The sequence below is a fragment of the Alexandromys fortis genome, unplaced genomic scaffold (assembly GCF_014885135.2).
Source record: "Alexandromys fortis isolate MF-2015 unplaced genomic scaffold, M_Fortis_MF-2015_v1.1 scaffold_115, whole genome shotgun sequence".
Classification (NCBI taxonomy): domain Eukaryota; kingdom Metazoa; phylum Chordata; class Mammalia; order Rodentia; family Cricetidae; genus Alexandromys; species Alexandromys fortis.
Genome location: NW_026067989.1, coordinates 3,609,423 through 3,634,449, shown reverse-complemented (window position 1 = coordinate 3,634,449; position 25,027 = coordinate 3,609,423). Strand labels below are relative to the sequence as shown.

General features: G+C 43.4%; 1 protein-coding gene across 10 annotated transcripts in view; it reads left to right on the top strand.

The window, feature by feature from the left end:
• The first annotated feature begins 1,870 nt into the window (after positions 1-1,870).
• Positions 1,871-25,027, top strand: part of Ralgapa2 (Ral GTPase activating protein catalytic subunit alpha 2) — a 266,124-nt gene continuing 242,967 nt past the window's right edge. For 4 of the 10 annotated variants that reach the window (XR_007594897.1, XM_050159626.1, XM_050159623.1 and 1 more), the window contains exon 1: positions 1,875-2,152. Coding sequence is in view for 7 of the 10 variants with exons in the window: in XM_050159626.1 (XP_050015583.1) it covers positions 2,047-2,152 (106 nt within the window). In the remaining 3 variants the exon portion in view is untranslated. Of the gene's footprint in view, positions 2,153-25,027 lie in introns of all 10 variants that reach the window. The other 6 variants (XM_050159620.1, XM_050159619.1, XM_050159618.1 and 3 more) reach the window with 4 other exon arrangements.

Below are 25,027 nucleotides of genomic sequence, written 5' to 3'. Positions count from 1 at the left end.
CAAGTCCCCCTCCCTCGTCAGCCCAAAGAGCAATCAGGGTTCTCTGCCCTGTGGGAAGTCCAAGGACCACCCTCCTCCATCCAGGTCTAGTAAGGTGAGCATCCAAACTGCCTAGGCTCCCACAAAGCCAATAATAATCTATCTACCAGGTTTTTAAGAGAGCATATATTTAGCATACAGAAATACATACATTTGTCTAGTTTCTCCTCCTCAGTTGGATTGGAAGTTCTGGTAGTCAGGGACTTGTTTCTTATATTTCTTTTATTCCCTGGGTTTAGGATTATGCTTTTACACCACAGATTCTCCATCGATGTTTGATAATAATGAGAGGTCACACTGCAAGAGAAAAATTGAGCTCTGTGAGATAAATGCATTTTATTTTTCCAGTCAGTTTAAGAAAAGGTATCCTGTTCAAAGGAATGGAGCAGAGAACACAGTGTTTTATTCTCTGCAATGGAGCACAGGATAAACTGATGGTAACAAGCACTCTTGCCTTGACTGAAAAATAATATCACGTCTCTCATTTACAGCAGTTTTGGGAAGGTTGTGTCCTAGATTTATGACGTCATTTGGGGGGGATACAGGAGGTGCACTATGCCGTTATCCTCAGCATAAGGATTAAATTTCTGGGTCTGTGAAATTTATGCTCTTTGGTTTGTCAGTAGACTTTTTTTTTTTTTTTGGTTGAATAATATTCCTTTGGGTATGTCTTAGTTGTAGCCATGCTATTTCGATAACTCTAAAAATAGAACTTACAAGAACTGAGATGTTTTTGCATGCTGAATTGAAATGTGCCGGTCTGCTTTATCATTTAATGTGTTTACTGAGTGCCTGTAGAGATCAAATACAGAGCTAAATACAAGGATGTGTAAATTCCTCGCCCGTCCCTCAACTAGAGAAAAAGACAGTTGAGTTGTTTCTATTTGGATGGAAGGCATGTGAATAAGCTCTCACCTTAAGTACTTGCTAATAAAGCTGAAATGTCAAACCTTGGATGCTGATGATTCTGCAGTCAGTTCTTTTGTAAGGAACCTTCTGAACAGCTTCTTTCTACCTTAAAGTCTTGCTTCAGGGAACAGGCATGGGCATTAAAAAGCATCTTGGCTCCAGAGTCAGGCCCCTCAGGTTCTATTTCTGGTTCTGTTACTGGATTGCCACGTGACCTTGCACAACACAGGAGCATGCACTTTCCACACAGCAAGAGGCAAGACTGACATCCAGACCTGGCACTTGAGGTTGGGTTCCAGGTGCCTTAGGGACGGACTGGACTCCTCACTGAGCTCCAGGGCATCGTTTCTACTGCCAAAGTCATTTACTTTAGTATGAAATTAGAGCTCTGATTTTGGTTCGGTCGCAAGGACTTTGTGTCCCTCCTTACTGTGAATTCAGAAATCTAGAAATAGTTCAAAATTTAAAAGTCTTACAACTCTTCTTATTGTTTTTGTTGTTGTTTGGGGAGGGGGGAAGGCGGGAAGAGGGTAGGGGAGTAGGGGGTAAAGTGGGTGCGCTCAGGCGACACAGCTGAGAGAAGGGAGGCTTTCAAGGGCAGAATCTAGCACCTTTAAGACTCTGGAAAGGAGGGCGCGCCGCCTGGTCTACTGGGGACTACATTTCCCGGGAGCACTTGCGGCCCACAGAGGGGCGGGACCACACGCTCGTAGCTGTGTGGAAGACTCAGCAATCTGATTGGAGGTCACAGCGCAGACTCGGAGCCGGGCGCGCGTCCCCGCGAGGTCTCCGCGAGGCCTGGCGCGTGTGTTGAGAGACGGTCCGGGTTGCGAGCGTGCGCCGTGCCGGAGGGGCGGGCCGGAGGCTCCAGTGGGGCGGGGCGAGGGCTTCGCGTCGACACCGCCTTCCTGCCCCGCCCCTGGCCGTTCGTCCCGCCCCTCCTTCCTGGAGCCTCCTCTGAGGCTGAGGCGGCCCGGCGGCCGGGAGGGGGGCGGCTAGTGGCCGGAGCGACACGCGCCCGCCGCGACCCTATGCAGTGACTCGTGCGGCGCAGGCGCCTCCTGCCCCGCCGGCGGGGCCCGGGCTTCCCGCGGCGGGATGTTCTCCCGAAGGAGCCACGGGGATGTGAAAAAGTCCACGCAGAAGGTGCTGGACCCCAAGAAGGACGTGCTGACCCGCCTGAAGCACCTGCGGGCGCTACTGGGTGAGGCGCGGGGCGTGGGCTGTGTGACCAGGGGCACTTGCCGGAGGATCGGGTGCCACCCGTTGCGTGGGCCTGGCGGGCTCTCAGGTCCGAGTGATGCAGGGGGCCGGGGATGGTTTGCACAGGACCCCTGCTAGCCCAGATCGGGGACACTTGAGGCATTGTTCCTGAAGGCGGTAGGCTAGCCCTGGGCGCTGCGCTGTTGCCCCAAGTGTAAACTTAGTCAAGATTCTCTTTTGGGCGCCTAGCCTCGGGTAACCTAGAGGCCAGGCACAGAGGTGACTATACCCTGTCCTCTCCAGGAAATAAAACCCGGCACAAGTGAAGCGGTCGAGAACACACACCTCTGCCATCTCCCTCTCTCATTTTAAAAATTTAAATTCTTGACAACTTGGATTAGACCAAGACCTCAAGCCATCCCATCACCGACTTAGTTGAACTGCCACCAGTCTCCTTTTAAAATGTTATTATATTTGAGTGTGAGCCTTGGCTGTCCTGGAACTTACTCTGTAGACCAGACTGGAACTCACAGAGATCCACCTGCCTCTTCTTCCTGAGTGCTAGGATTAAAGGCATGCACCACTAACGCCCTGCCTTCTCCCTTTTAATGTAACCATTTTGGGGTGAGGAGAGCCAGGCTCATAGAGTTCTTGGTGTGAAGGGGGCTCTGCTCAGAGGAACCCAGACTTTCTTGGGTTCGGGGAGGCTGCGTCTCCCTTATAACCAGAATGACAGCCATTTCTCCCTGCTAGCCTTCTCTTTTTATGGCCTGCAGGGTGGAGGTTCTGCAGAGCCCAAGTGGGCCAGGAATTGACCTGTAAAGACTTGAATGCTCGCCCCTGTGGGTGTGATGTGTCCACAAGGTCTCCCGGTGCTGGGGTGCGTCGCTTGGCTAGACTATGTATTACATGGATCTAGTTCTGTCTGTCTTAACTTTTGTTCAAAATAGAAACATCTTTGCCTGTCTATGGACAGTCTTGTCTGTATTTTGGGGCCAAGGAAAAGACATGTTTCTTCCACGTGTATTTACTGTTGAAACAATAATATTAATAGAAATTTAAGGCCGGGTGGTGGTGGTACCCTCAAGAGGCAGAGGCAGGCAGGTCTCTGAGTTCGAGGCCAGCTACAGAACACGTTCAGGACAGGTTTCAAAGCTACACCAAGAAACCCTGTCTCGAAAAACCAAAAAAAAAAAAAAAAAAATTTAAAACCAAGTTTTAGAGTGACTGTCACTTGAGAAAACAGGGCTTAAAGAATTCATTTTGTAGCTGAGAATATTAAGCATTTTGTTAATGAGATTAAGAGATGCTGATTATTTCTGTTTAGAGTATGTAAGCTATCTCTGGGTGGGAGACAGGCCAGTAAACTAGCCAACCAACACCCAACGGAAAGTAAAACTCAAAACCATGACCACCACCACCACAAAAAATATCCCTCCTCCTCAAAAGAAAGCCACCAGATTTTGCCAAATGAAGTTTCTTGTTATCTCATCTTCCTGGAGATCCCACTTCATGTGTTCGGTTTATGATGAATGTAAAACAGTTATTGTTAGGGGGATTAGTTTCTGGACTCTTGAAAGCAAAATGTGGTGTTCTTGGTAAGTTGAACTTTCTCCTTCCTGTAGTGAAATGCCCAGGCACACAAGTGCTTTGTGTTGGGTCCTTAGTATCTGATTATGCTGCAGGGGCGTTTTTGATAAAGTGGATTGAACAGTATTTTAAGGCATTTGATATGTTGGAACCTTTTTTGTGCTAAAGAATTTAATCCTTTGTTCTGACTTAGAAGCCCAAGATTAAGTTGGATACATTTTATAAAGTCAGAAACCTAGATCAGATGAGTTTCTTAGAGATAAGCAGTCCTTTTTAGGATTCTGAGAAAGTGGATACTTTTCGGGTCTGAGTGTCCCTGATTTTTCCTCTAAGGCGTGTGTCTCATTTCAGTTGCAAGTGGCAGGGATAGCCTGGGAACCAGGTCAGTGGCATCTCTTTATGATACATTTTAAATTGTGTGTGTGTGTGTGTGTGTGTGTGTGTGTGGTGGGCTTGTGCTAGTGAGTCCAGTAACCTTGGAGGCCAATAGAGGGATCACCTGGGGTGATTGCGAATTGCCCCGAGATGCATAGTGGGAACTAAACTCTGTACAAGAACAGCAGGTGCTCTTAGCCTCTGTCTGCAGCCTGAATCATCTTTATATGTGAAAAAATAACAGCTGTATTATCACTTAAAGATAAAAATCTGTGTTTAAAATATTGTTTGTAACATAGAGTTCTTTGATATTACATTAGGAATACTTTGTTGCTGATGATGGCCGAATTTCCTTTATGTATTAGTGATCTTTAACTATAGGGGCTCTATTTACAAAAATAAATAAAATTTGAGGAATTCTAGCCATAATATTTAGTGTAAACTTTTGCTTTACAGCTGTGATTAGAAGACTTTAAAGAAAACTAGTGCATTAAAGTGTTGATTCCCACAGCATCAAATATCTTATTTAGTTATTACCTTTAGAAAAGACAGTGTTCTTGAGAGGAATTAAGTCAATATGAAGGCAACTGAAGGGAATGGGTTTAATTAGTATTGCATATTACGTATGCACTTATAACCTTGCTTTTCATGTCTGTGTCTTCAAGTGAAATAGGACTGGCATTTTTTTATGTAAGGATGATTCTTCTGACCTGGTTTGCAGCCTGTCCCTGCTACTTGCAGCTGCACAGCATGGACTAGTACTTAGCCTGCCCTTGAACCTCAGCTTTGTTACTCTGTTAAATGGGTATGATAGGGTGTGAGTACATATGTAATGGCTTCGGCTTGGGGCACTAACCAGATTCTTCTTCGTTACTTTCCTCCTTCCATTAATAGGACACATATTTTAAGAGGTATTTTATCCACCCTTCGTTTTTTATTAGATAATGGTAATGGCCTTACTCTCTTGTCATAAAAAGTAGTCAGTTTGCTGAGTCCTGACAATGTGTTTTAAATCAGCCCTTGTAGGACTCTGTTTTAATGGTTTTCATGTTTCATTGGGATGAACGAGGAGCTGACTTCAGTTCTTCTTATGCTGTTTAAATCATCTTTAGAAGAGTAACTGAGTAAGCCAAACAAATCACCCCCTCCTCACAACCCCTGTGTATTACTGTATTGCTCCAGCAAACAAGTAATCCCAGACTTTGGGAGGTTAAGGCAGGAGCATTATTGTTAATTTGAGATCAGTTTGTGTTACATAGAAAGTTCTCTGTTAGTCAGGTCCACATAGTAAGATCCTGTTTCAAAAATAAAAAAAATGTAAGGCATATATATAATTTAATAAAATTTTCTTGTAACTGCATTTATTACACAGAAGCATATGAAATTAATTTTAATGTATTATATTTAACCTAATGTATCAGCAGGTAATAGTAAAGATTAACAAGGAGTTTTAAAGTACTATGTGAATTAGTTAATTAATTCTATGTGAATTATATGAAATTCAGTATGTATTATACGGTCAGAGCACTTGACTTGTCCTTACTAGCCACATGCACAGTAGCAAGATATGGGTAGTCGCTACAGGTTGGAGAGAGTAGGATTTGACTTTGGGAAAGCAGTGTGGTAGGGCCAGGCAGTTCCAGCCAGGAGAAGGTAGAAGACTTGGTAGTAGAAATCCATGTGGCAATGGTCCGGGCAGGTGACTCTTGTTGCATCCCCTGGGAGTGGGGAGTTGGAGCACTGGGCACACAGGACCCTTATGTAGATCCCAGTCGAGATCAGCTTAGAGTCAAATACCCTAGGAAACAGGCTGACGCAGACTTGGTGGCCCAGATCGGAGAGGGTTTGGTTTGTTGAGTTGGAGCTAACACTTGTCCTTCCTTAAGGTGGGAGCTTCTGTGGAGACTTTTTAGCAGGCCAGTAGGTAAGACTTGAGAACTGTTCATCTACCAAAGACACCAGAAGAGTGTATCAGGAGGGGAGAGACTGGAGGCAGGGGTTTCCAGAAAGGGCTGTGGCAAGGGGAACAGGCAGATGATGGATTGTTGGAAGAGGAAGGCCAGGATGACAGGACAGAGCAGCAAGAGCTTCAGGTGCAGTGCGGGCTGCTTAAGGAGTGACTAATAGGAAATAATTTGGGATAGGAGGCTGTGGCACTCAGGTCAAATCAGAACTAGCACTTGGACCTCAGAGTTGCCCCAGAGAAAAGTCTCTTACAAATGTTCTGTACATTGACAGAGCAAAGTATAGCGTTATATTTCTTATTGCTTTAAATAAGGGCAGATTCACTTGCAATTTTAGATGTTGCCATTTACTGTTTTATTGTGTGTGTTTATGTGTTACATGTGTGTAGCATGTGCATACTTTTGTGTCTGTGCATGCACGTGGAGATCAGAAGAGGACATCAGGTGTCCTGCTCTGTCCCACTCATTTCCCCATTGAGTTTAAGATAGGGTCTCAGTGAGCCCAGAGCTAGTCTGGTGGTCAGAAAGCCCCAGAAGCCCCAGGGAGCCTGTCTCTAAATCTCCACAGCCACCAGCATAGTTTGCAGGTGTGTGTGCAACCATGGGTGCTGGGGATTTGAACTGGAGTCCTGCATATTAGACTATGCAGTAAGTGCTCTTGCCCACCAAGCCATCTCCCCGACTCCCTACATACATATATTTAGTTACTAGTATTCTTCATATTTTGACCCTCTCGGTTTTAAGTTCCATACATTTGTGAGCACAGTAGCCTAAGCTGGCCTCAAACTCTCCATCTTCCTTTCTTCCCCTGCTGAGTTCTGGGATTACAGGTGTGTATATCACCATGCTCAGCGCTCCTCCCCTCTGCCACCTCCTTTCCTCCTCCCCTTATTGTCCTTTACTTCTCTGATAGCAGGAATGCCTCTCAAACCATCTGGTGTTTTTCTCTTAGAGCAGAGTTCCCCTTTTCACTTTAGTCTGACCAGCAACACACCCATTTTTATAGTTTGATAATTGGTAATGGGCAGTCGGAATCATGGGAGTATTCTGGATAGAGCTGGAGGGAGGGGTCGTAGCTAATGACTGGGCATGGCAAGTTTGGTGTACTGCAAGTTGAGTGTGAGAAAAGGAAGGTCCAAGTGGAATGTCTGGGATGAGTTTGTGGTATGTGGGGTCAGGAACTTAATGAGAGGATAGCAAGCAACGATGTGATTCTTTAGTATGATGAACTCATCGCTCTCCCCACAGCTATGGTGAAGGTAGTGCTCCCTACCTCACCCTCTAGCAGAGAAACTGAGGCACGGTAGTTAACTGTTTGTCTACCAACCTCAGATGACTAGCTGATATCCATACTCAAAAAACCAGACAGCCTGGTGATAGAAGCCTTTAATTCTAGTTACTTACTCTGGAGACTGAGACAGGAAGACTGAAAGTTCAAGGGCTGTTTGGGCCACAAGGTGAGTTCAAGGCCAGCCTGAGAAATTTAGTGAGATGTACTCAAAATAAAAAGTAGGAAAAAAAAAAAAAAGAAGCTAATGTTGTGCTTCTGCTAGTTGTCTGATTCAAAAGGATATTTATGCATCAGAGAAAGTATTTACCCATCAGAGTGAATGTTAATACATAAAACAAAGCCCAGCAGTTTTTGCCTGTCTTGCAAAAATTGCGTGACATTTGTAACTCTCTTCTGGTCTGTTCCAGAGAGATCTGGAAGATCCTATTTGACTTACGCATGACAGATTTTTTTTTTTTTTTTAAAAAGGCTCCTTCTGTGCTTTATCATTCAGTTCATTGGGTTCTGTGTCCAGGCTTGGCAGGTAGTGAGATTTTTGCACAGACAGTAATTCTATAACTAGAAAAGATTGGGAGCTGTAATTTCAGGTCATAGCAGGCCTGTTTTGATCTTTTTTAGTTGGCCAAGTTAGTATTCCCATTGCTTGTTTTTCATCGATCACTGTCCCATTATATCTGCAACCTCTAGAATGTAAAATGAACGTTGTATACTTGTATTATTCCTGCCCCTAGGATTGAGGTTTTCTAGACTTGAGAAAGATGAGCCCAGGGCAGCCGTCTGAACTGAGATGTTCTGTGTGTGATAACTGAGAAGGATTGCTTTCCAACACCTGTTCTGAGAAAGGAGAGTATTGGTAGGCCTGGGATACTTTCCTATAAATATTTATAATTTAGAGTTTTATTTTGTTGATAAGCACTTTACTCCTGCGCAAGCATAAGAACTTCTTCAAGTTGTTTACAGTATTGGTCTTTGGTCTACAAACTGAGTACAATAGGTACAACTGTAGCTAACTGTAGGTTTTTTTCTTTCAAAGATGGGTTTTCAAAATACCAATTGATTACATTTAAACTTTAAATCAGTCTTTTCCCTCCCTCCCTCCCTCCCTCCCTTTCTTTTTTTTTTGGAGACAGGGTTTTTTTCTGTATAACTGCTCTGACTGTCCTGAAACGCATTCTATAGACCAAGCTGGCCTCCAGAGTACTGGGATTAAAGTCCTGTGTCACCACTCTCGGCCTTAAATTTTTTCTAAAAGAAGAACATAATCACTTTACTGCTAAATTAAGAACAACTAATGTGTAAATGTAGTAAACAGTTACTTATCTAGCCACCTCATGCTCGAGATTGTAAGGGAAATGGTGTTGCGCACACACCTTTAATTCCATCCCTTTAGAGGCAAAGTCGGGCAGATCTTTATGAGTTCGAGGCCATACTGGTCTATAGAGAACTAGTTCCAGGACAGCCAGAGCCACACAAAGAAACCTTGTCTCCAAAAAGAAAAAAACAATTCAGTTGGGAACTTCATTTTGTTTAGTGTGTGAAGATATGTGTGCTGTATTCAGATAGTATGGTGTAAGGTCAAGGCTTAGGGTTAGGTAGAAGAAGCAGATGCTTAAATAGTGAAATGTCCACACAGGGCTTTGAGTCCTACAGTGGAGTGGGAAGAAGGGGAGGGGCTATGGAGATGGTCACAGCAAGCCTCCTGGAAGTGTCTGGAGTGCTTACAGAGGAAGGTCAGGACTGAGTTGGCGGGTATGAATAATAGATAAAGGACTTTGCCTGGTGGACAAGGAGTAGATAGGACATTGGCAGAGAACACAGCTTTACAGAGACAATTCTGCAAAGCACCAACGAATTAAGCAAACAGTGGCTTTTGCACTGGGTATAGGTAGACGGTGGGAACCCAGTGATTTGTTTGAAGCAGAAAAGGAGGGTGTCTTTTCTTAAGGAAGGGTCGGGGAGTCCTAGCCTCTTTCTGAAGCTTATATGCCAGGAGGAAAGCAATCCCCGTCCATTTTCAGTGTAAGCGCCGAGGAGTTACCTGGTCTTTCCACTGTATGGAAAGCACAGACCTTAAATTGAACCCAGGACTCAGAGGGGAAGCCCGCAGAGATGGGTCCTACGGGAGTGCTATAGAACCTGCTTGAGCTAATGGGTCTGGTATGTCTCTGCCAGCTCCCACCTTCAGCTGCCCAGAATTGATTGGTCTCATCCTACTTCTGCTTTAGTTAGCTAAAGGCATGTCTGGGCCTTGTACCCAAGAGTGCCCGGTAATATCCTAGTAAGAGGCATTCCAGATTGAGAGCAGTTATAAGGGGGAGGCACAAATTTTTAGTATTTTTTAAGAACCAGGGTAATTTGAGTTGGTAATAAGAGGACTTAATAGGAAGACTGTGATCTGCAGTGGGATGGGGCAGAGGAGGGCTGGAGAGATGGCTCAGCCTGTAAGAACACTGGTTGTTCAAGCATAAGGACCTGACTTTAAATTCCTAGCATCCATGTAAGAGGCCTCTAGCTCTGGGTGGAATGGAAACAGGGGAATGGCTGGGATTGCTGGCTACCAGCATAGCTCCATATTCAGTGAGAGACCCTCTCTCAAAGGAATAAGCAGAGTGTTAGAGCGATAAGTCACCCAGCATTCTCCTCTGACTGCCAAGCAGTGCACAGGCATACCTGCACACACATGCATGCACACACACACACGCACACACTATACATAATACATACACACATCCCAGAGTGGGGGTGGGTAGGAAAAGCTTGTTAGGAGGGTGTCTCTTCACTGGCGGCCTAGTAAAGAAGGCAGGAGTGGAGTGCTGGATGGCAGAGATGTGGAGGGAGCTCTCATGCCATACTCTCTTCTCTGGAGGTCAGTGGTGACATCTGCCTGAGCCAGCTTTCTTGCTGGTGTGGTGATAGGAACTTGGAATGTTATACTCCCTCTTTGGGGCCACGTATCCTTTTAAAATAAAGAAATTCGGCAACATGTAAGGCTTGCTTCTGTTTTTTTTCCGGAGTGAAAAGGCATTTAGCCAGAAGGTGGAAGAGCTGTGTAATATGAGCCTAGTTTAGTAGAGCAGATGTCATGTTGCCAGCTCTGCCACTCTGTGCCCACGTGCTCTGGGGTTGGTATGAGGTGGGACTACACTGTGGGAGGTGATCTCTGCAGGCTGTGACTGTGGTATGTAAGGGTCACCATGCTTCTCTTCACTGTGCTTTCTGTGTGACTTAACCTCAAGTAAGCTGTAACTCCACAGCATTGACAGGTCTGTTCAGTAGTACTTTATCCTTATCCGGAGCTTTTTCTCATGTTCTCCAGCCAATCAGAGAGCCACTTCAAGTCAGTGGCTCTTATTAATCACTAAAGCTTAAGATTGTGGCTGTATTGTAGGTATTCTGCAGGGCAAGCTGTCTTTACCTCATGTCAGCCTCCCAGATCTATCAGTTCAAACAGCTTTTCAGGTGAGGGATCCATTATCAGAGCCTGGTAATTGAGAATTAGATGAAATTTAGAAACTGTATCTTAAAGTATTTGCCTTACTGTGACCCTTTGTGTCCTTGCTACTGTTTGCATCTGGAAGACACTGAAGAACGCTGCAACAGTAAACATATATTTTGATTTTGCTATTAGAGACTGTTCAGTGCATATCAATGCATATGTAGAGATGGCTCTGCCAAGGACACACAAAGTGACATTACTTGTGGCCCACTATATGAGTCCTGAGAATGTAGGGTTCTTGTTCCTGCTGCATACAGTGTGACTGACTGGCATCCACCTGGATCCACCAGTTTCTTCCAAAGCTGAGCTCCCCTCAGGCAGCTTGTAGCTGAGTAACAAACCGAGCTTCCTTGTAGAGACCCAGGTGCAGCTAGAGGAGAGCCTTGAGGTCCCCTTACTCAGGCCAAGACCTCTTGGAACTTTGTGGCAGACCACTATGCTCAGCACTGTCCTTTCCTTTTCTCTTTCCCAGGGCTCAGACCTGTATGTAGTCTGAAATCTCTAGATGCCTTCCCTAGGTCTCCTTTGTCTCCCAGGGAGTTCTTCCATTCAGTCTCACATGTGGTTAACTCTGTCCCTTCTCTTAGAACTCAAACCAAGCACCTTCTCTGACCCTGTCAAGTGGTTTCCATCCTGCTGTCTACAGTGCTTCTGGGTCAGGACGCACACACACTCACACTGCAGTACCACATAAACTGTCTCGTCCTCTGTCCTGAAATTAGCTTTCTGCAGAATTCCTACAGCGTGTTTTACCTCTCATTAGACATTTATGCATTTTCTTTTGTATCATGCATGATTCTTGTGTGTGCCTCGTCTTCCGACTGACAGCTTATGGCAAACACGACAGCTTCTTGCTCCTCTTGATGCCTCTTGGTAACATAGTTCTCTATGCAGAAATAATAATACCTGGGTGGGGAGATGGTTCAGCAGTTGGCGTGTGTACTACTTTTGTAGAGGACCAAAGTTCAGTTCCCAGACCATATGACAGAGAGTTCCCAACCTCGTGTAACTCCAGATTCAGGCAGATCTCATGCCTCTGGCTTCCATGGGTACCTGAAGTCATGTGTGTACACCCTTCAATAATTTAACCTAATAAAAGTAAATTTAGAATATTAAACATTAAAAAGAATAATATTAATTTGGCACTCTCTATGTTCCCAAGTACTGCCATGGTTTCTTGCATGTCAGCTCATTTAATGCTTCCAAATGAAATTGAGACATGTTGTAGATGAGATATAGAGAGATTAAGAACCCTCTCTAAATCTATGTGACCAGAAGTGTCTGAACTCTAAGGTCCCCTGTTTATTTAGCAGCTGTACGTCTGTCATAGCTCTGTGGCAGCCAATGTGTGCAGCATTAGGTAGGCCAGGATTTGCAGTGGAATTCTGAATGAGTTTAAACAAACAAACAATAGTTTCAGAACATATAGTTTGAGTTGGGAAGTATCTAGCCACCCATGTGGATATTTTAAGGAATTTGAGAGCCTTCCTTTCCTAAAGGTCACTTTATTTGTGATAAGATGTCAGCATGTATTAAGACTGTGAGTTAAGGATGATGGTCCTTCCAGAACAGTGCTTTAGCTTCCCCTTGCATTGCGCCATCATCATCATAGTAGGTCCTTGGTGCTCAAGGTGAGGAGATATAAGAAGGGAGTGTTTCTGTGGACAAAGGGGACAAACAATCCTGTGGGCAAACCATGATGAGGGTGGTGAGGAATGGCTTGGGTGATGCTCATTAAACAAAATTGGAAGTATTAGTGTCAGATTTTAAATTTGCAAAACTCAAAACAGACTTTCGCTTTGTCGCCAAGGACCTTTTCCAGTTAAAGAGAAAGAAAATTTTTTTACAGTGAAATAATTGAATAATTGATAGTATTTTCAACCTGTAAAGAAGAGAGAAGAACTTAAGAAAATGCCTTTAGGAATTAAATTAGTTTTTTTCTGTCTGCTTGTGTTTGCGACATAAACCTTTGTCTTCTATGGACTGTATCTGATAAGATGAGGGTGTGTGTGGACCAGTTAGGCCTGATGTTCTAGCATTTACAAGGAACTCTGAAGCAGAGGCAGAATGTCTGCATATCTTCCTTAGCATGTGTCTTTATGTATCATATTGCAAATATTTATTTTGGCAAGAATATTCCCATCTCTTTCTTGCTCTTAAAATAAACACATACACAAATAGATCACCTTCAATTGAAATCAAAAGTAAATAGCAAAGTGGAAAAATATGTCAAATTTGTAAGAGGGGAGTTAGTTATATCTTTCGTACATAATAACTTCTACACATTAACAAGAAAAATTATAATATAATGCTACAACCAGAGAAATGAGCTGTAGCCATATTTTAAATGTCACATTTTACTAATAATCTAAGATATATAAATTTAAATATATTATCACTTACCTATCAATTATCAAAATTTGTTGCAAGGAGAGGCTGGTTGTCCTTCCTGGCCACCCGGCTAGCTTAGCCCTGAAATAACTACACAGATAGTGTATTCATTAAAACACTGCTTGGCCCATTAGCTCTAGTTTCTTATTGGTTAATTCTTACGTCTTAATTTAACCCATTTCTATTAATCTATGTTTTGCCATGTGACTGTGGTTTACCGGCAAGATTCTAACCTGTGTCCGTCTCAGGCAGAAGATCCATGGCGTTTTTCACTCTGCCCTTCTTCCCAGCATTCAGTTCTGTCTTCTCCGCCTACCTAAGTTCTGCCCTATCAGGCCCAAAGCAGTTTCTTTATTCATTATCCAATGAAAGCAACACATGAACAGAAGAACCTCCTACACCAAAAATTGTCTCTCACCCTAATAACATACATGTGAGGTTGCTAATACACATTTGTTAAGACTATAATTTGGTGTTGTCTTTCTGGAAAACAGTTTAATATGATCTTCAAAATGTATGTATTATTTGGCTCAGTTTCCTCCTCCAGGGAATAAATGCTATATTTAAAGTTTATTCTATTAAGTAATGTGTTGCCACATTGTTTGCCTGTTTATTTTGTGTATTGAAGTGAAATTCACATCACATAAAATTGACTCTTTTAAAGTGAACAGTTCAGTGGCATTAAATACTCTTGCAATGCTGTAAATCATGGCCTCTAGCTTCAGAATTTTTGTTTTTTGAGACCGGGTCACTCTACATATAGTCCTAGCTATCCTGGAACTCACTATCTAAAGCAGCCTGGCCCCCATCTCATAGAGATCCTCTTGCCTCCGCCTGTCCAGTGCTGGGATTAAAGGCGTGCACTGCCATATCTGGCCTTCCAAAGTTTGTATTGGGGGCAAAGGAGCCCTATAGTCATTAAGACTGCTACTCGTGTGCATCTGTTTAGTCTGACGGGGTTTTTACGTTTTCCTTTATTCTCATCCAAAAGATGTGCTCTGTATTTGTACTAGCCAACACCTTTGTGCTCAGGACACACAGCAGCACCAGCTGAAAGAAGGGATGGAACAGGCACAGGGCAAGGGCACCTTCGACTGGAGTGTCATCAGTGTCCGTGGCGTTTACCGCTCATACTCACTCTTTCTTTTCTCATCTCTCCTTTGGTGGAATAGTTCTCCTCACTCACAGTTCTGGGTCTGTTTTCTGTGCTTTTGTTTTGTTCTCAGACCAGCTCTCCAGGCACAGGAAAGATGATCTCTGGCTTCCTCAGCCTGACACAGCTCTAGAGCTAGTGAGTAGGGGAAGAATCCAGCCCCTCCTCAGGGATCCACCCAGTTCCCAAGAACCTCTCTGATTGGCCTTACTTGGGTCATTTCCTATTTCTGCGCCATTCACTGGGTGAGGGAAATAGGGTGTTCTAAAGAGTTAGGTTGCTCATTTGTTCTGTTCCTGGAGATGGAACCTCAGCTCTAGCTCCTTTCTACGTTCATGTGCAAGACGGCACTGGCAGTGTCCCTGTTTGATGCCTGTTTCACTACAAAGTTCACTAGCTTTTGTCCCAAATCACTGATGAGAAATCCTCCATTGATATCCTGTAAATTCTACTTAAGACCGTAGAAGTTATATTTAAAGAGTAATTTGAGGAAAATAAGACACTGTCTTTTGAAGAAATAGATTTGAGCACTCCAAGTCTGTCTAGAATAGAGACTCTCCTTTGGTTTTTAAGTTATTCTGTAGAGTGAGTGACTGATATTCACAAACCAAGTCCCAGCTCTCATAGGATTCTCATTCTACTGAGACAGACTGTATGCGAGTAACATTACAATGTAATTTCAAGTATTGCTAATAGGAAAATGGATCTTGGTAAGGGTAGTGTGCATACCTGTCTAGGTATTGGGGTCAGAAGAGCCTTTCTAGAGTGTTTGATGAAGGCCTGAGTTGAGAAGGTCTCACTTATCATTATTTTAGGGAACAGTACTCCAAGCAGAGGAAACAGTAAGGGCAAAGGGTTTGAATTGTAACTGTTTGGAACTGTACCGCAGTCCCTAGAGTTAAAGTAGAAAAAAAAATGGAGAGAAGAGCAGGGGTAAGGCCAGGTGGGGGAAGATAGATAGGAACCCCAGGGGGCAAGGACAGGTCAGGAATTGCTGTGGTTCCTGTTTGGGAAGTAGACCTGCTGGAGTAACCTACCAGACTTTGGCCGTCTGACCACAAGCTTTCTTCGGCTTATCTATTAGTTACTTTTCTGTCGCTGTGATGAAACACCATGGCCATGGGAACTTAGAGAAGGAAGAAGGGTTTATTTCCAGAGGGATGAGAGTCTGTGACCATCATGGCAGGGAAGTGTAGCAGCGGGTGGCCATGACAACTGGAGCTGGGAGGTGAGAGCTGAAGGTTCATATCTTGAACCACAAACAGAAAGCAGGGGCTGAACTGGGAATGACTTCGCACCCCCGGTGATGAACTTTTTCCAGGACAAAAAGGACAAACTTCCTAAGCTTCCCCAAACAGGGGTTAGCAACTGGGGGACCAAATATTCAAATGCCTGAGAATATGAGTTGGGGGGAATCTCATTTAAACCACCACTGTTTACTTCATGAACAGTCAAATGCTTTGTCCTGAGCTAGGCAGTGGCTAGAGACAGAAGAGAAGAGAGAAAGAAATGGTGTTAGACAAGTGAGTGGTGTAAAGTTGTAGCATACATACTTGTGGAGGAGGTTTGTGTCCTTCCTTACTCTTCAGTGACCAGTGATGAGGTTGCAGGTCAGGAACACTGTGGCCCATGGAACAGGAAAGCTAGAGTAAATGGGCTGAACTGGTGATCCAGTAACAGACAAAGGAGAAGCATACTAGTAAGACTGTAGATGGGGATGAAAAGGGGACAGGCCAGTAGCTGTCCCAGGAAGACCGAGCCCAGGAAAATGTGTATGGGTCAGGACAGTAATGACACAGCTATATAAATGATGACAAAGGCATCCTCCACTGCAGGGAGGCTCATTACAGGTGTGCAGCCAATTTTGAACTCATGTTTTCTGTATTTTGAGTGTTTCTTAATAAAATGACCTGAGAGAACTTGGATCTCTGGCTTATTATTAATTGTATTATAACCCAGTGTCACCGAGCCTTGCGTTTTTCTCAGATGTGTGACTGTGGTTAAGACAGAGCTTAAAGGAGACAGGCACACAAGTTCCTGCATCCTAAGCTTGCTGACCACTGAAACCATGATGTGTGTTTTCTTCTGTCCACTTTTGTATGTGTTGTAGTTACTGTTTTATTGCTGTGAAGAGACAACATGACTAAAGCAACTTATAAAAGCATTTAATTGGGGACTTGCTTACAGTTTCAGAGGGTAAGTCCATGACCATCCTGGCAGGGGCATGGCCGAAGACAGGCAGGCATGGCACAGGAGGAGAAGCTAAGAACTTACTTCTTGTCTGCAAGTTGGAGGCAGACAGACTGGGCCTGTTGTAGACTTTTGAAACCTCAAAACCCATCTCCAGTGACATTCTTACTTCCTTCAACAAGGCTACACTTACTCCTTCCCTAAATAATTCCACCAGCTAGGGACCAGGCATTCAAGTGAAGGAGTCTGTGGAGGTCATTCCCATTCAAACCACCACAAGTATACTTTCCGCAGCTGCGGTTGCTTAAGCTCCTGTGATCCTCCAGAGAAAATGTTAGTCCACCCCAGCAAATCCATAAATGCTTGCCTCCCTCTACAGAGAGCAGCTTAGCGGTCAGTGCCTACTCCTCTGCTTGAGGGCTGAAGTCCTTTCTAAAGCTATGCCTCTGGCCCGCATGCTTGCCCAAGTCTACTGTTGCTGTCTCCAGGTCAGAGATCCCACCCACCACCTGTAGCATGGTGATTCAAAATCAGATGGCAGGAGGAGGTTAGTAGCTGGAAGAGAATCTTGTGGTGGATTTACAGAGCTGTCATTTCTGAGCATGGACCATCTCATTAGCACTTTATAGTCAGTGTTCTGGCAGAATAAGAGGTTGACTCATATGGTCTAAGGCTACCAGGTCTTGAAAATGAAGACTGCTGTGATTGGAAATTTCATCACCTTATTTTGCATCCTAAGGTGTTCCGTGTTTGCTTATTTCCACTTGGTGCAAACTTGAGAATGACATAAGCAGTCTCTTGCTGCCCAGTTCTGTTTTCTATTCTTTCCACTGAATTACAGACACACAATCTTTACTAAACAATGAATCTCCTTTTAGCAATTAGGTCATTACCAAGCGTTCAGTGCAAGGTGTATGGCTGTTCCAAAAGTGTACTGCATATGATGAACGGGGAATTTATATAATTTGCTGCTTTTAGAATTGGCAAAGATATTATTTTATGTATTATTTTGTTAAATTTCCTTTGAAGTTGAAAAGTTGTGTTTTTCAAGTTTGGAGAATAATGTGGACAATGTCTTGACTGTATAGTTGCTAATTTCTTTTATAGTATTCCAGCTTTGAAAAAATTTCTTTACTAAAGATTGGGAAACACTTTTTCTTTTATTGGGGGGTGCTTACATATTTTATATGCCTATTATGAAAATTTAAATATGAGTGAGCTTGAGTGTATAAAATCTTTTAAAATTCTGTAGTCCCTTTTCCATTGCTGGTATTTCGTAAGCTTGCTGTCTTATTTGTGCATGTTTTCCCTCTATCGCTTGCTCTCAGGTTTGCTCGTGATTGTGCAGGGGGGGGGGGAGAGAGAGAGAGAGAGAGAGAGAGAGAGAGAGAGAGAGAATTTTATATGAGTTACCATTATATATAGTCCAATACTGAGTATTTCATGAAAGCACCTTAGACATTGCTCATACCAGGATGGGAAGGCTACATCATCCTTATGTGGCTGTCTTGTGCTCTACTGAGCTCCCATAACAAACTGTCTACTACTACTGTAGGTTGTTGAGTTTCAGGCTCTTACACACTGTCAGCAGTTTGTGTGCCCAGCAAGGCTTCCAATGACCAGAATAAGGGTCTTTGTTTACTTGTGTAAGGGATACCACAGAGGTCACTAATTTAGGTTGTGGGCAGAGCAAGAACATCATTATGATTTTCTAGAGGTAAAGACAGTCCTTTAGCAAAGGCCACTTAAATGTTTGTTAAATTAATTTCACGGAAAAGCCTCCCTTTTAACCTATCCAGGAGGAAGGTTATTCAATTGTACATTGGCTCTGATATACCCATCTAAAATATGGAGTCTGGGGAGGTGACTCAATGGCTAAAGCACTTGGGACAAATTCAAGGACTGGAGTTCATATCTTTAGAGTCCATGTCAAGCCATGTAGTCATGGGGCCATGTATAATCCTGGAACTAGTAGAGATTGGATCCAGAGAACGCTTCCTTGCTACACTAGTCAGAATTGGGGAATCAGTAGGTCTGGATCCGTGAGAGGCCCTGCCTTGATAAATAATGTGGAGAATAACTTCAGGTGTCCAGAAATGTGCACTCATGTGCAACTGCACACACATGGGAATACATATACACATATTTGCACACCATACTCATATACATACAGAAATATAAAATGAATTAAGCTACTTTCTAGGGTTTTTTTTTTTTTCTGGATTTACAAATGAGTCTGTAGCCTATGCCATATCTTTCCTGTGGGTTTTGTTATTGTTTCTAGCGAAATGAAATAAAGTACATTTCCAGGTCTGCTTCCTTCTACTCTTCCACCACTCTTCTTTGTAAGTGTGGACCCAGTCACCTGAGCAGTGGGAACCCAGCAGTGTGGAGCCAAAACCTGAGTGAACTGCCCTCCCTGACCCTTCTTCCTACAGCAGTAAAGACTGTACCTGCCTCCTGCCGTTGCTTGAGGGTTAATTGAGTCACCCTATGCAGAGCTGTTTTGCAGGCTATTATTATATTATTAATAATAGTTATTTGACACAAGCATTATTTGATGGCCTTCCCCGCCTTCTTCACCACTTTTTTGTTTTCTTAAATGTTGAGTGTGGCGGGAAAGAGGTAACCATTTAGATTTTACTTTACCTATCTTATTTCTGTCTCTAACAAATATCAAACATACATCCCCCTGTGATATAAGCTGGCCCCAGTCCAGATTAGGACAAGAATGTGCAAATATAATTGCCTTAAAAACGTCTGATGAGATTTATGTGAGCTTTTCTTTGTTTTGTTTGTTTCTTTTCTTTCTTGTTTTTTTGAGACAGGTTTTCTCTCTGTAACCCTGACTGTCCTGGAACTTGCTCCACAGAGCAGACTAGCCTCAAATTTAGAGATCCACCTGCCTCTAAAGGCATGAGCCACTACTACCTGGCTTCTGGGAGCTTTTCAATTGGTATTAGTATTTATTTTGTATTTTATTTCAGCTGTCTGTGTAGAGGGATGCTTTTGGCTGTAACTAAGAGAAAATTAATAGAAATGGATCAAAGGAATTTTCCCTTCCTATATAAAGAGGTCCTTAGGCAGGGCAAGCCAGAGTGAGGTAATCTAGTGTTGACAGTCCAGGCTTCCAGCCTTTCTCCTGTGTCATCCTCACTGAGTCTCGGTGTCAGAATACCCAGAGCTACCCAGTGGATGATAGCCAGAGGCAGAAAAAAGCTGCTCATTATGTCCCTTGAAGAACAAGTATTTTCCCAGTACCTCTCTCTGAGACTTCTGTTTAAATGGCTCGGCACTGTGTCATAGGCTCGGGTCCATGGTAGTCACCGGCAAGGCTTTTCTTGTCATCATAGTAGGCTCAGTTGTGTCAGGTCCACTCCTATGGGTGTGGTGTAGGCCAGCCTTCCCAGTGGATACAATTCTCTGAAGGATAATCCCTGAGTACACTCTGTTAGGAAGAGTGAGGGGCTGTTTGTGGGGGTGAATGGGTGAGGTGAGGGAGCTGGAGAGGACCAACAGTGTCTGCTCCAGGCAGCTCTTAAAATTGTAGCCGGAAGTACTGTGGAACCCTATGGAAATTAGTTGCCATTTGTGACAAGATTTTGAATACATACACATGTACACACATACATACACACATGCATACATATGGGAGAATTTAAAACATTTAAATAGTGTAATTAGTATGTAACTAGGGTAACAGTAAAATATGACTCTAATGTATGTAAGAAACAGAAGTATCAAAGAAGCCAAACGAATTTTTTTCTTCTGCAAATAAGATTATGTATTGTGTAGTAGTCCCAATGAGTCTCCATTCTTTCTGAGGCTCAGGCTAGTGAAACTCGGGCACAGGGTACATATGTATTTTCTCTTGGCCTTGAGAACACTGAATATTGGCCATTGTATTAACAGTGATAATTTCCTTAGAGCAGGACAGCAAAAGGATGGTTAGACTAGGTGCCTTCATTTCGTGGGTGGTCTAAGGTGCTTGCTTTGTTATTATGCATTATAAATCACATGTGTGCTGGACTTTTTTTTCATATGCATTGATTTTTGTTTTGTTTATTGTTTGTGTGTGTGTATGTGTGTGTGTGCTTGCAGGTGCCTACAAAGTCCAGAAGAGGGTGTCATACCCCAGAGAGCTAGAGTTATAGGAGGTTGTAGGCCACCAATGTAGGTGCTGGGAGCCTATCTCTGGTTCTTTGCAAGGGTAACAAGTTCTTTTAACCTCTGAGACTTCTCTCCATCCCTAGTATAAACATTAAAAAAAAAACTTTTGTACCTAGCACATGGCTTGGTTTTGGATAAATGCATTCAGCTGAACCAAGGATGAAACAGATTAGGATTTATGAAGGAAGAACAAATGATGGAAGGGCTGAGGGACAATGAAAGGTTCCTAAAAAGATTAGGCTAGTGAGATGGCTGAGAGATGGCTCAGTGGATAAAGGCACCCACTGCCAAGCTCCGTAACCTAGGTTTGGTCCCTCGGGCCCACATGAACTAAGGAGAGAACCAACTTCTGCAAGTTGTCCTCTGACTTCCATTTAGACGCTACTACACGTAAATGCCCCTCCCAATAAATAAAAGTGTGTTTGGTTTTTTTTTTTTTTTTTTTTAAGAGGATGGCTGTGGAAACTAAATTGGAAATGCGAGGAAATGAGGACTTGAGTACAACATGGATCGTAACAAGATGATAGATTCAAGATTTGATCCATGGACCCAGTAGGGTTGAAGAGTTGCCGGGATCAGGGTTCAGGAGTGGGCAGGAAAGATAAAAGATGGCAGGAATGGGAGAATGAATCACTTGAAGCCAAGGCTTAGGAGGCGGGTAGTAATCACCAGGTCGAGGCTCCGTCTGTGGGTGTGGGTGGTAGAGGTGGAGTGCCTGGCTTCATTAGGGATGAGGAAGCCAGGCATCATCCTGTAAATGTTGAAATCACCGATAATGGAGACAGGAGCCGGGCCCGACAGTTTCTGGAGAGTGTACCGGGGTGGAAGGGACAGTGCGCCACTCCAGCTGGGCTTGGGGTGGACACTGGTCTATGGTGTGATGAGCAGCAAAGGAGCTCTTTGTCTATGTGAGGAAGGAAGGACCAGAAAGGCCTGGAAACGGTGGTGTGCTTGTTATGTTAGAGTTTCAGGGTGTGTGTTTGCAGGGTGAGGGAGCAGCGAAGTGCCACACTTCATCGAGGCCAAGTATCATGTGAGTGTAGGAGGAAGGTGAAAACCTCATCTAGTGGCTGTGTGGGACATATTCTTAGGGGATGCCAGGCTTCAGGCAGAGCTGAGGGTCTGAGCTCTACTAGAAATGTGGTAGACTCGAGATTTGTTGAGTTGTACTGGCTGTAGCACTGTGTTAGAGACCTGGGATGAGACAGGACTATCCAGAGTGGTGTGGTGTTGGTATCTTAAGATGAGGGGCATGTGAGAAGCCTGAGGTTCTCAAGAGATGAATACAAATGAGGAAGCCTGATGTATACCTCGGGAGTGCTCCTAGACCACTGCCTCTGACTGCAGCCTTAAGGTTTCTTAGGCAGTTTATTGTTGCCACCTAAGGGAGAGGGAGCCGGTGACTTGCAAAGAACAAGGGAGGACTTCTCCTGCTCCGGTGGGTGGAGGGGATTAAGAGAGGAGCCAGAATTGTTTTGAATATATTATTAGTTAATATCTGAATGATTTTGGGGATGTAATTGCATATCAGAAATGTCTAGTGCCTATAATTGGGTGAGGTTGGAAGTATTGTGCTACTTGAGAGTTTTATAGAAATATGAAGTCTCATGTGTTACAAAGCATACTTTTGAAACAGACTTTGGTCTTCTGATTCTTAAAGCTTCATAGAAATTGTATTTGTGTCTGAGACTAAAAAAGATATGCAGAGAAAGAGATGAGAAACAGTAGGGAGAACTAAGATGCAGTTAAGAGATGGGGTTTATTTTTGATTGGATTTTGATGCCAGCAACTGAAGAACTTGCTGTTAGCATTTGGATTTGTGGGACACAACCCAGAATAAAAATGAGAGTTAGGGCCAGATTTGGGCTACCTTGTGTGTTGAACTCAAGGCTGAATTTGTGGAAGGTGTGGGCTCACTAACAGAATGTTAAATGTTGTTTTTCTTTTTGAAATTCCTGGTAACTGTTGTAATCAGAACTTAGGTTGTGTGATCTTTGTGTTTTATTTACTTTGCGAGATAAAGGGAATTGATAGCTTGGAGGAGGCACTTTGTTTTATTTTTGGAACAGGGTCCCACTCTGCAGCCTTGCCTGGCCTGGAACTTGCTCTGTAGACCAGGCTGGCCTCAAATTCACAGAGATCCACCTGCCTCTGCCTCTTCCTGTGTGTTGGGATCAAAGGCATGTGAACCACTCCTGGTGCATATTTTAATTTTTTAAAAGTGAGATTTTGGTTGCATTAACTCATATCTGTGCCAGGATTGTGGGTATGGTTCTAGGGTTAAAGTGTTTGCTGTGCAATTTGTGAGGGGTCTACAGAGCTCACATAAAGTTGGGTGTAGTGTTTATGTATAATTCCAGACCTTTTAAGGTGAGATGGGAGGCAGAGAGAAGACAGTCCCAGGAGGCTTACAGGCCAGCTCTCCTGGGGTAGGCATCAGTGAACATCCAAGATATCCTGTCTCAAACAAATTGGAAGGCAAGGGCTGACAGTTGAGGCTATCCTCTGATCTGCACACGTGACTGTTGCATGCAGCAGGTATAAATGTCTTTCAGTAAATAAGTGGTGATAGTTCGTCATCCTAATTATTAAGCAATTTACTTATTAAAAGTACAAGAGAAATTGCTATCAATTCTTTTAAAAATCCTGTAGTAGCAAGCTTAGACGCTTTCCTGTTGAACATCTTTTTAAGTCTGCTATCTTCCTAATATAGCAGACTTAAATAAAGGATGGTGTACAGATATGAGCTAATTTTATAAAATGAGCACTGACAATAGTTTAAGGGATGGACACATATATGCTTATGGTGCCGTTGTTTTGAAAATTAGTAGAAGTTAATTTTGAAAATTAATAGAAATTAATAGCTGCAGAGTAAGTATCATTGCTTGTTGTCCTGTTTTACTTATTTTGTGTTTAGATGAGATTGAGCATGTTTGGGATGGTATGGCTGTGGACTTATTTTGTATTTAGGATAGAAGCCCTCATCTTTCTTCATAGTTAGGAATCTTTTGGACCACTATTATAAGAAGTTTTGCTCTGATTTTTAAAAAATAAATCACTTTCTTGTTCGCTGTGGCCTTCAGTAATGCTTTTGACTCATCCATAGAAGGGGATTAAATTATCAAGTCCCTCTGAATATCTAAGTTCTGCTGACTAATAATCTATTCAGTGAGCATTTATTTAATGCCTATCCTTTAGGTGCCATGAGACTAAACTCTCTCTGGAGCAAGATGCACACATGAAACCAGAATGTGGGGAGCCAGGCTGGAGTCCCTTCCTGCTAACAGACTTGGGGAAGATAAACAGAGCTAAGATAAAGGGCTATGCCACCTTCTCTCAGTCCCTCCTGTATGGGGTACTCCCACCAGAGCCTCAGCCACATTGGTTTTAGGCCTGGATCACTCTAGGCTCAGAGTCTAAATCTGACTTGCTTTCCATTGCATAAATTTGTATTTCCACCCACATAAGGGTTTTGTGTTTGTGCATGGGCAGTACAGGAAACATATACTCTTTAGCTTATATTCTTGGCTTTCTGAGACAAAATCTCAGTTTGTATCCTAGACTGGAATTCCCCGTATATTTCAGACTGGCCTTAAACTGTGGCAGTCCTTTTGCCTCATCTTCTTGAATACTGTATAGGTAACATTTTAAGAATCTTCATATATATATGTATATAGTTAATTTTCAGAAATGGGTTTCTTTTATAATAATGATAACAACTTAAATGTGTTTGTTGATTGGCCGTGGAAATGCAGTCATTCCTTGGACGCCTTCTGTTCTCGGACAGTAAAGCTGCTGAGTCTGGAGAGCTTCCTGGTACAGTTGGCTTCCTCTCCTAGATAAGCTCCTGTTGTTTACCTGCTACAGCATTTTACAGCACTTGACTGCGCTCACAGGAGGTGCTCAGATGAACCACTTGATGTCACTTGGAGTCCTTTCCTGACTCAGGCTAGGAGGGTCACTGTTGATAGAAAGTTTGTGTCAAGGTGCAGGCTGTGCTATTTGAGTGCCTTTTCCCTACTCTTTTTTTTTTTTTTTTAACTGGAGGTGACAGTGTGTTGTCCTTGGGGCATCTGCTGTAGTTCGATCACTCGCTGGCCCTCCCATCAGTGAGGTTGTTGGCACCCACTTTCTTCTTCTGCACTGGTGTTTCCACAGTGTTTCCTAACAACCCGTTCTGACCTCAGCAGCTCCCAGGAGCCTAACCTCAACAAGCATCTATTTTTCACTCTCCTGATGTTGGGTCTGTACTGCCT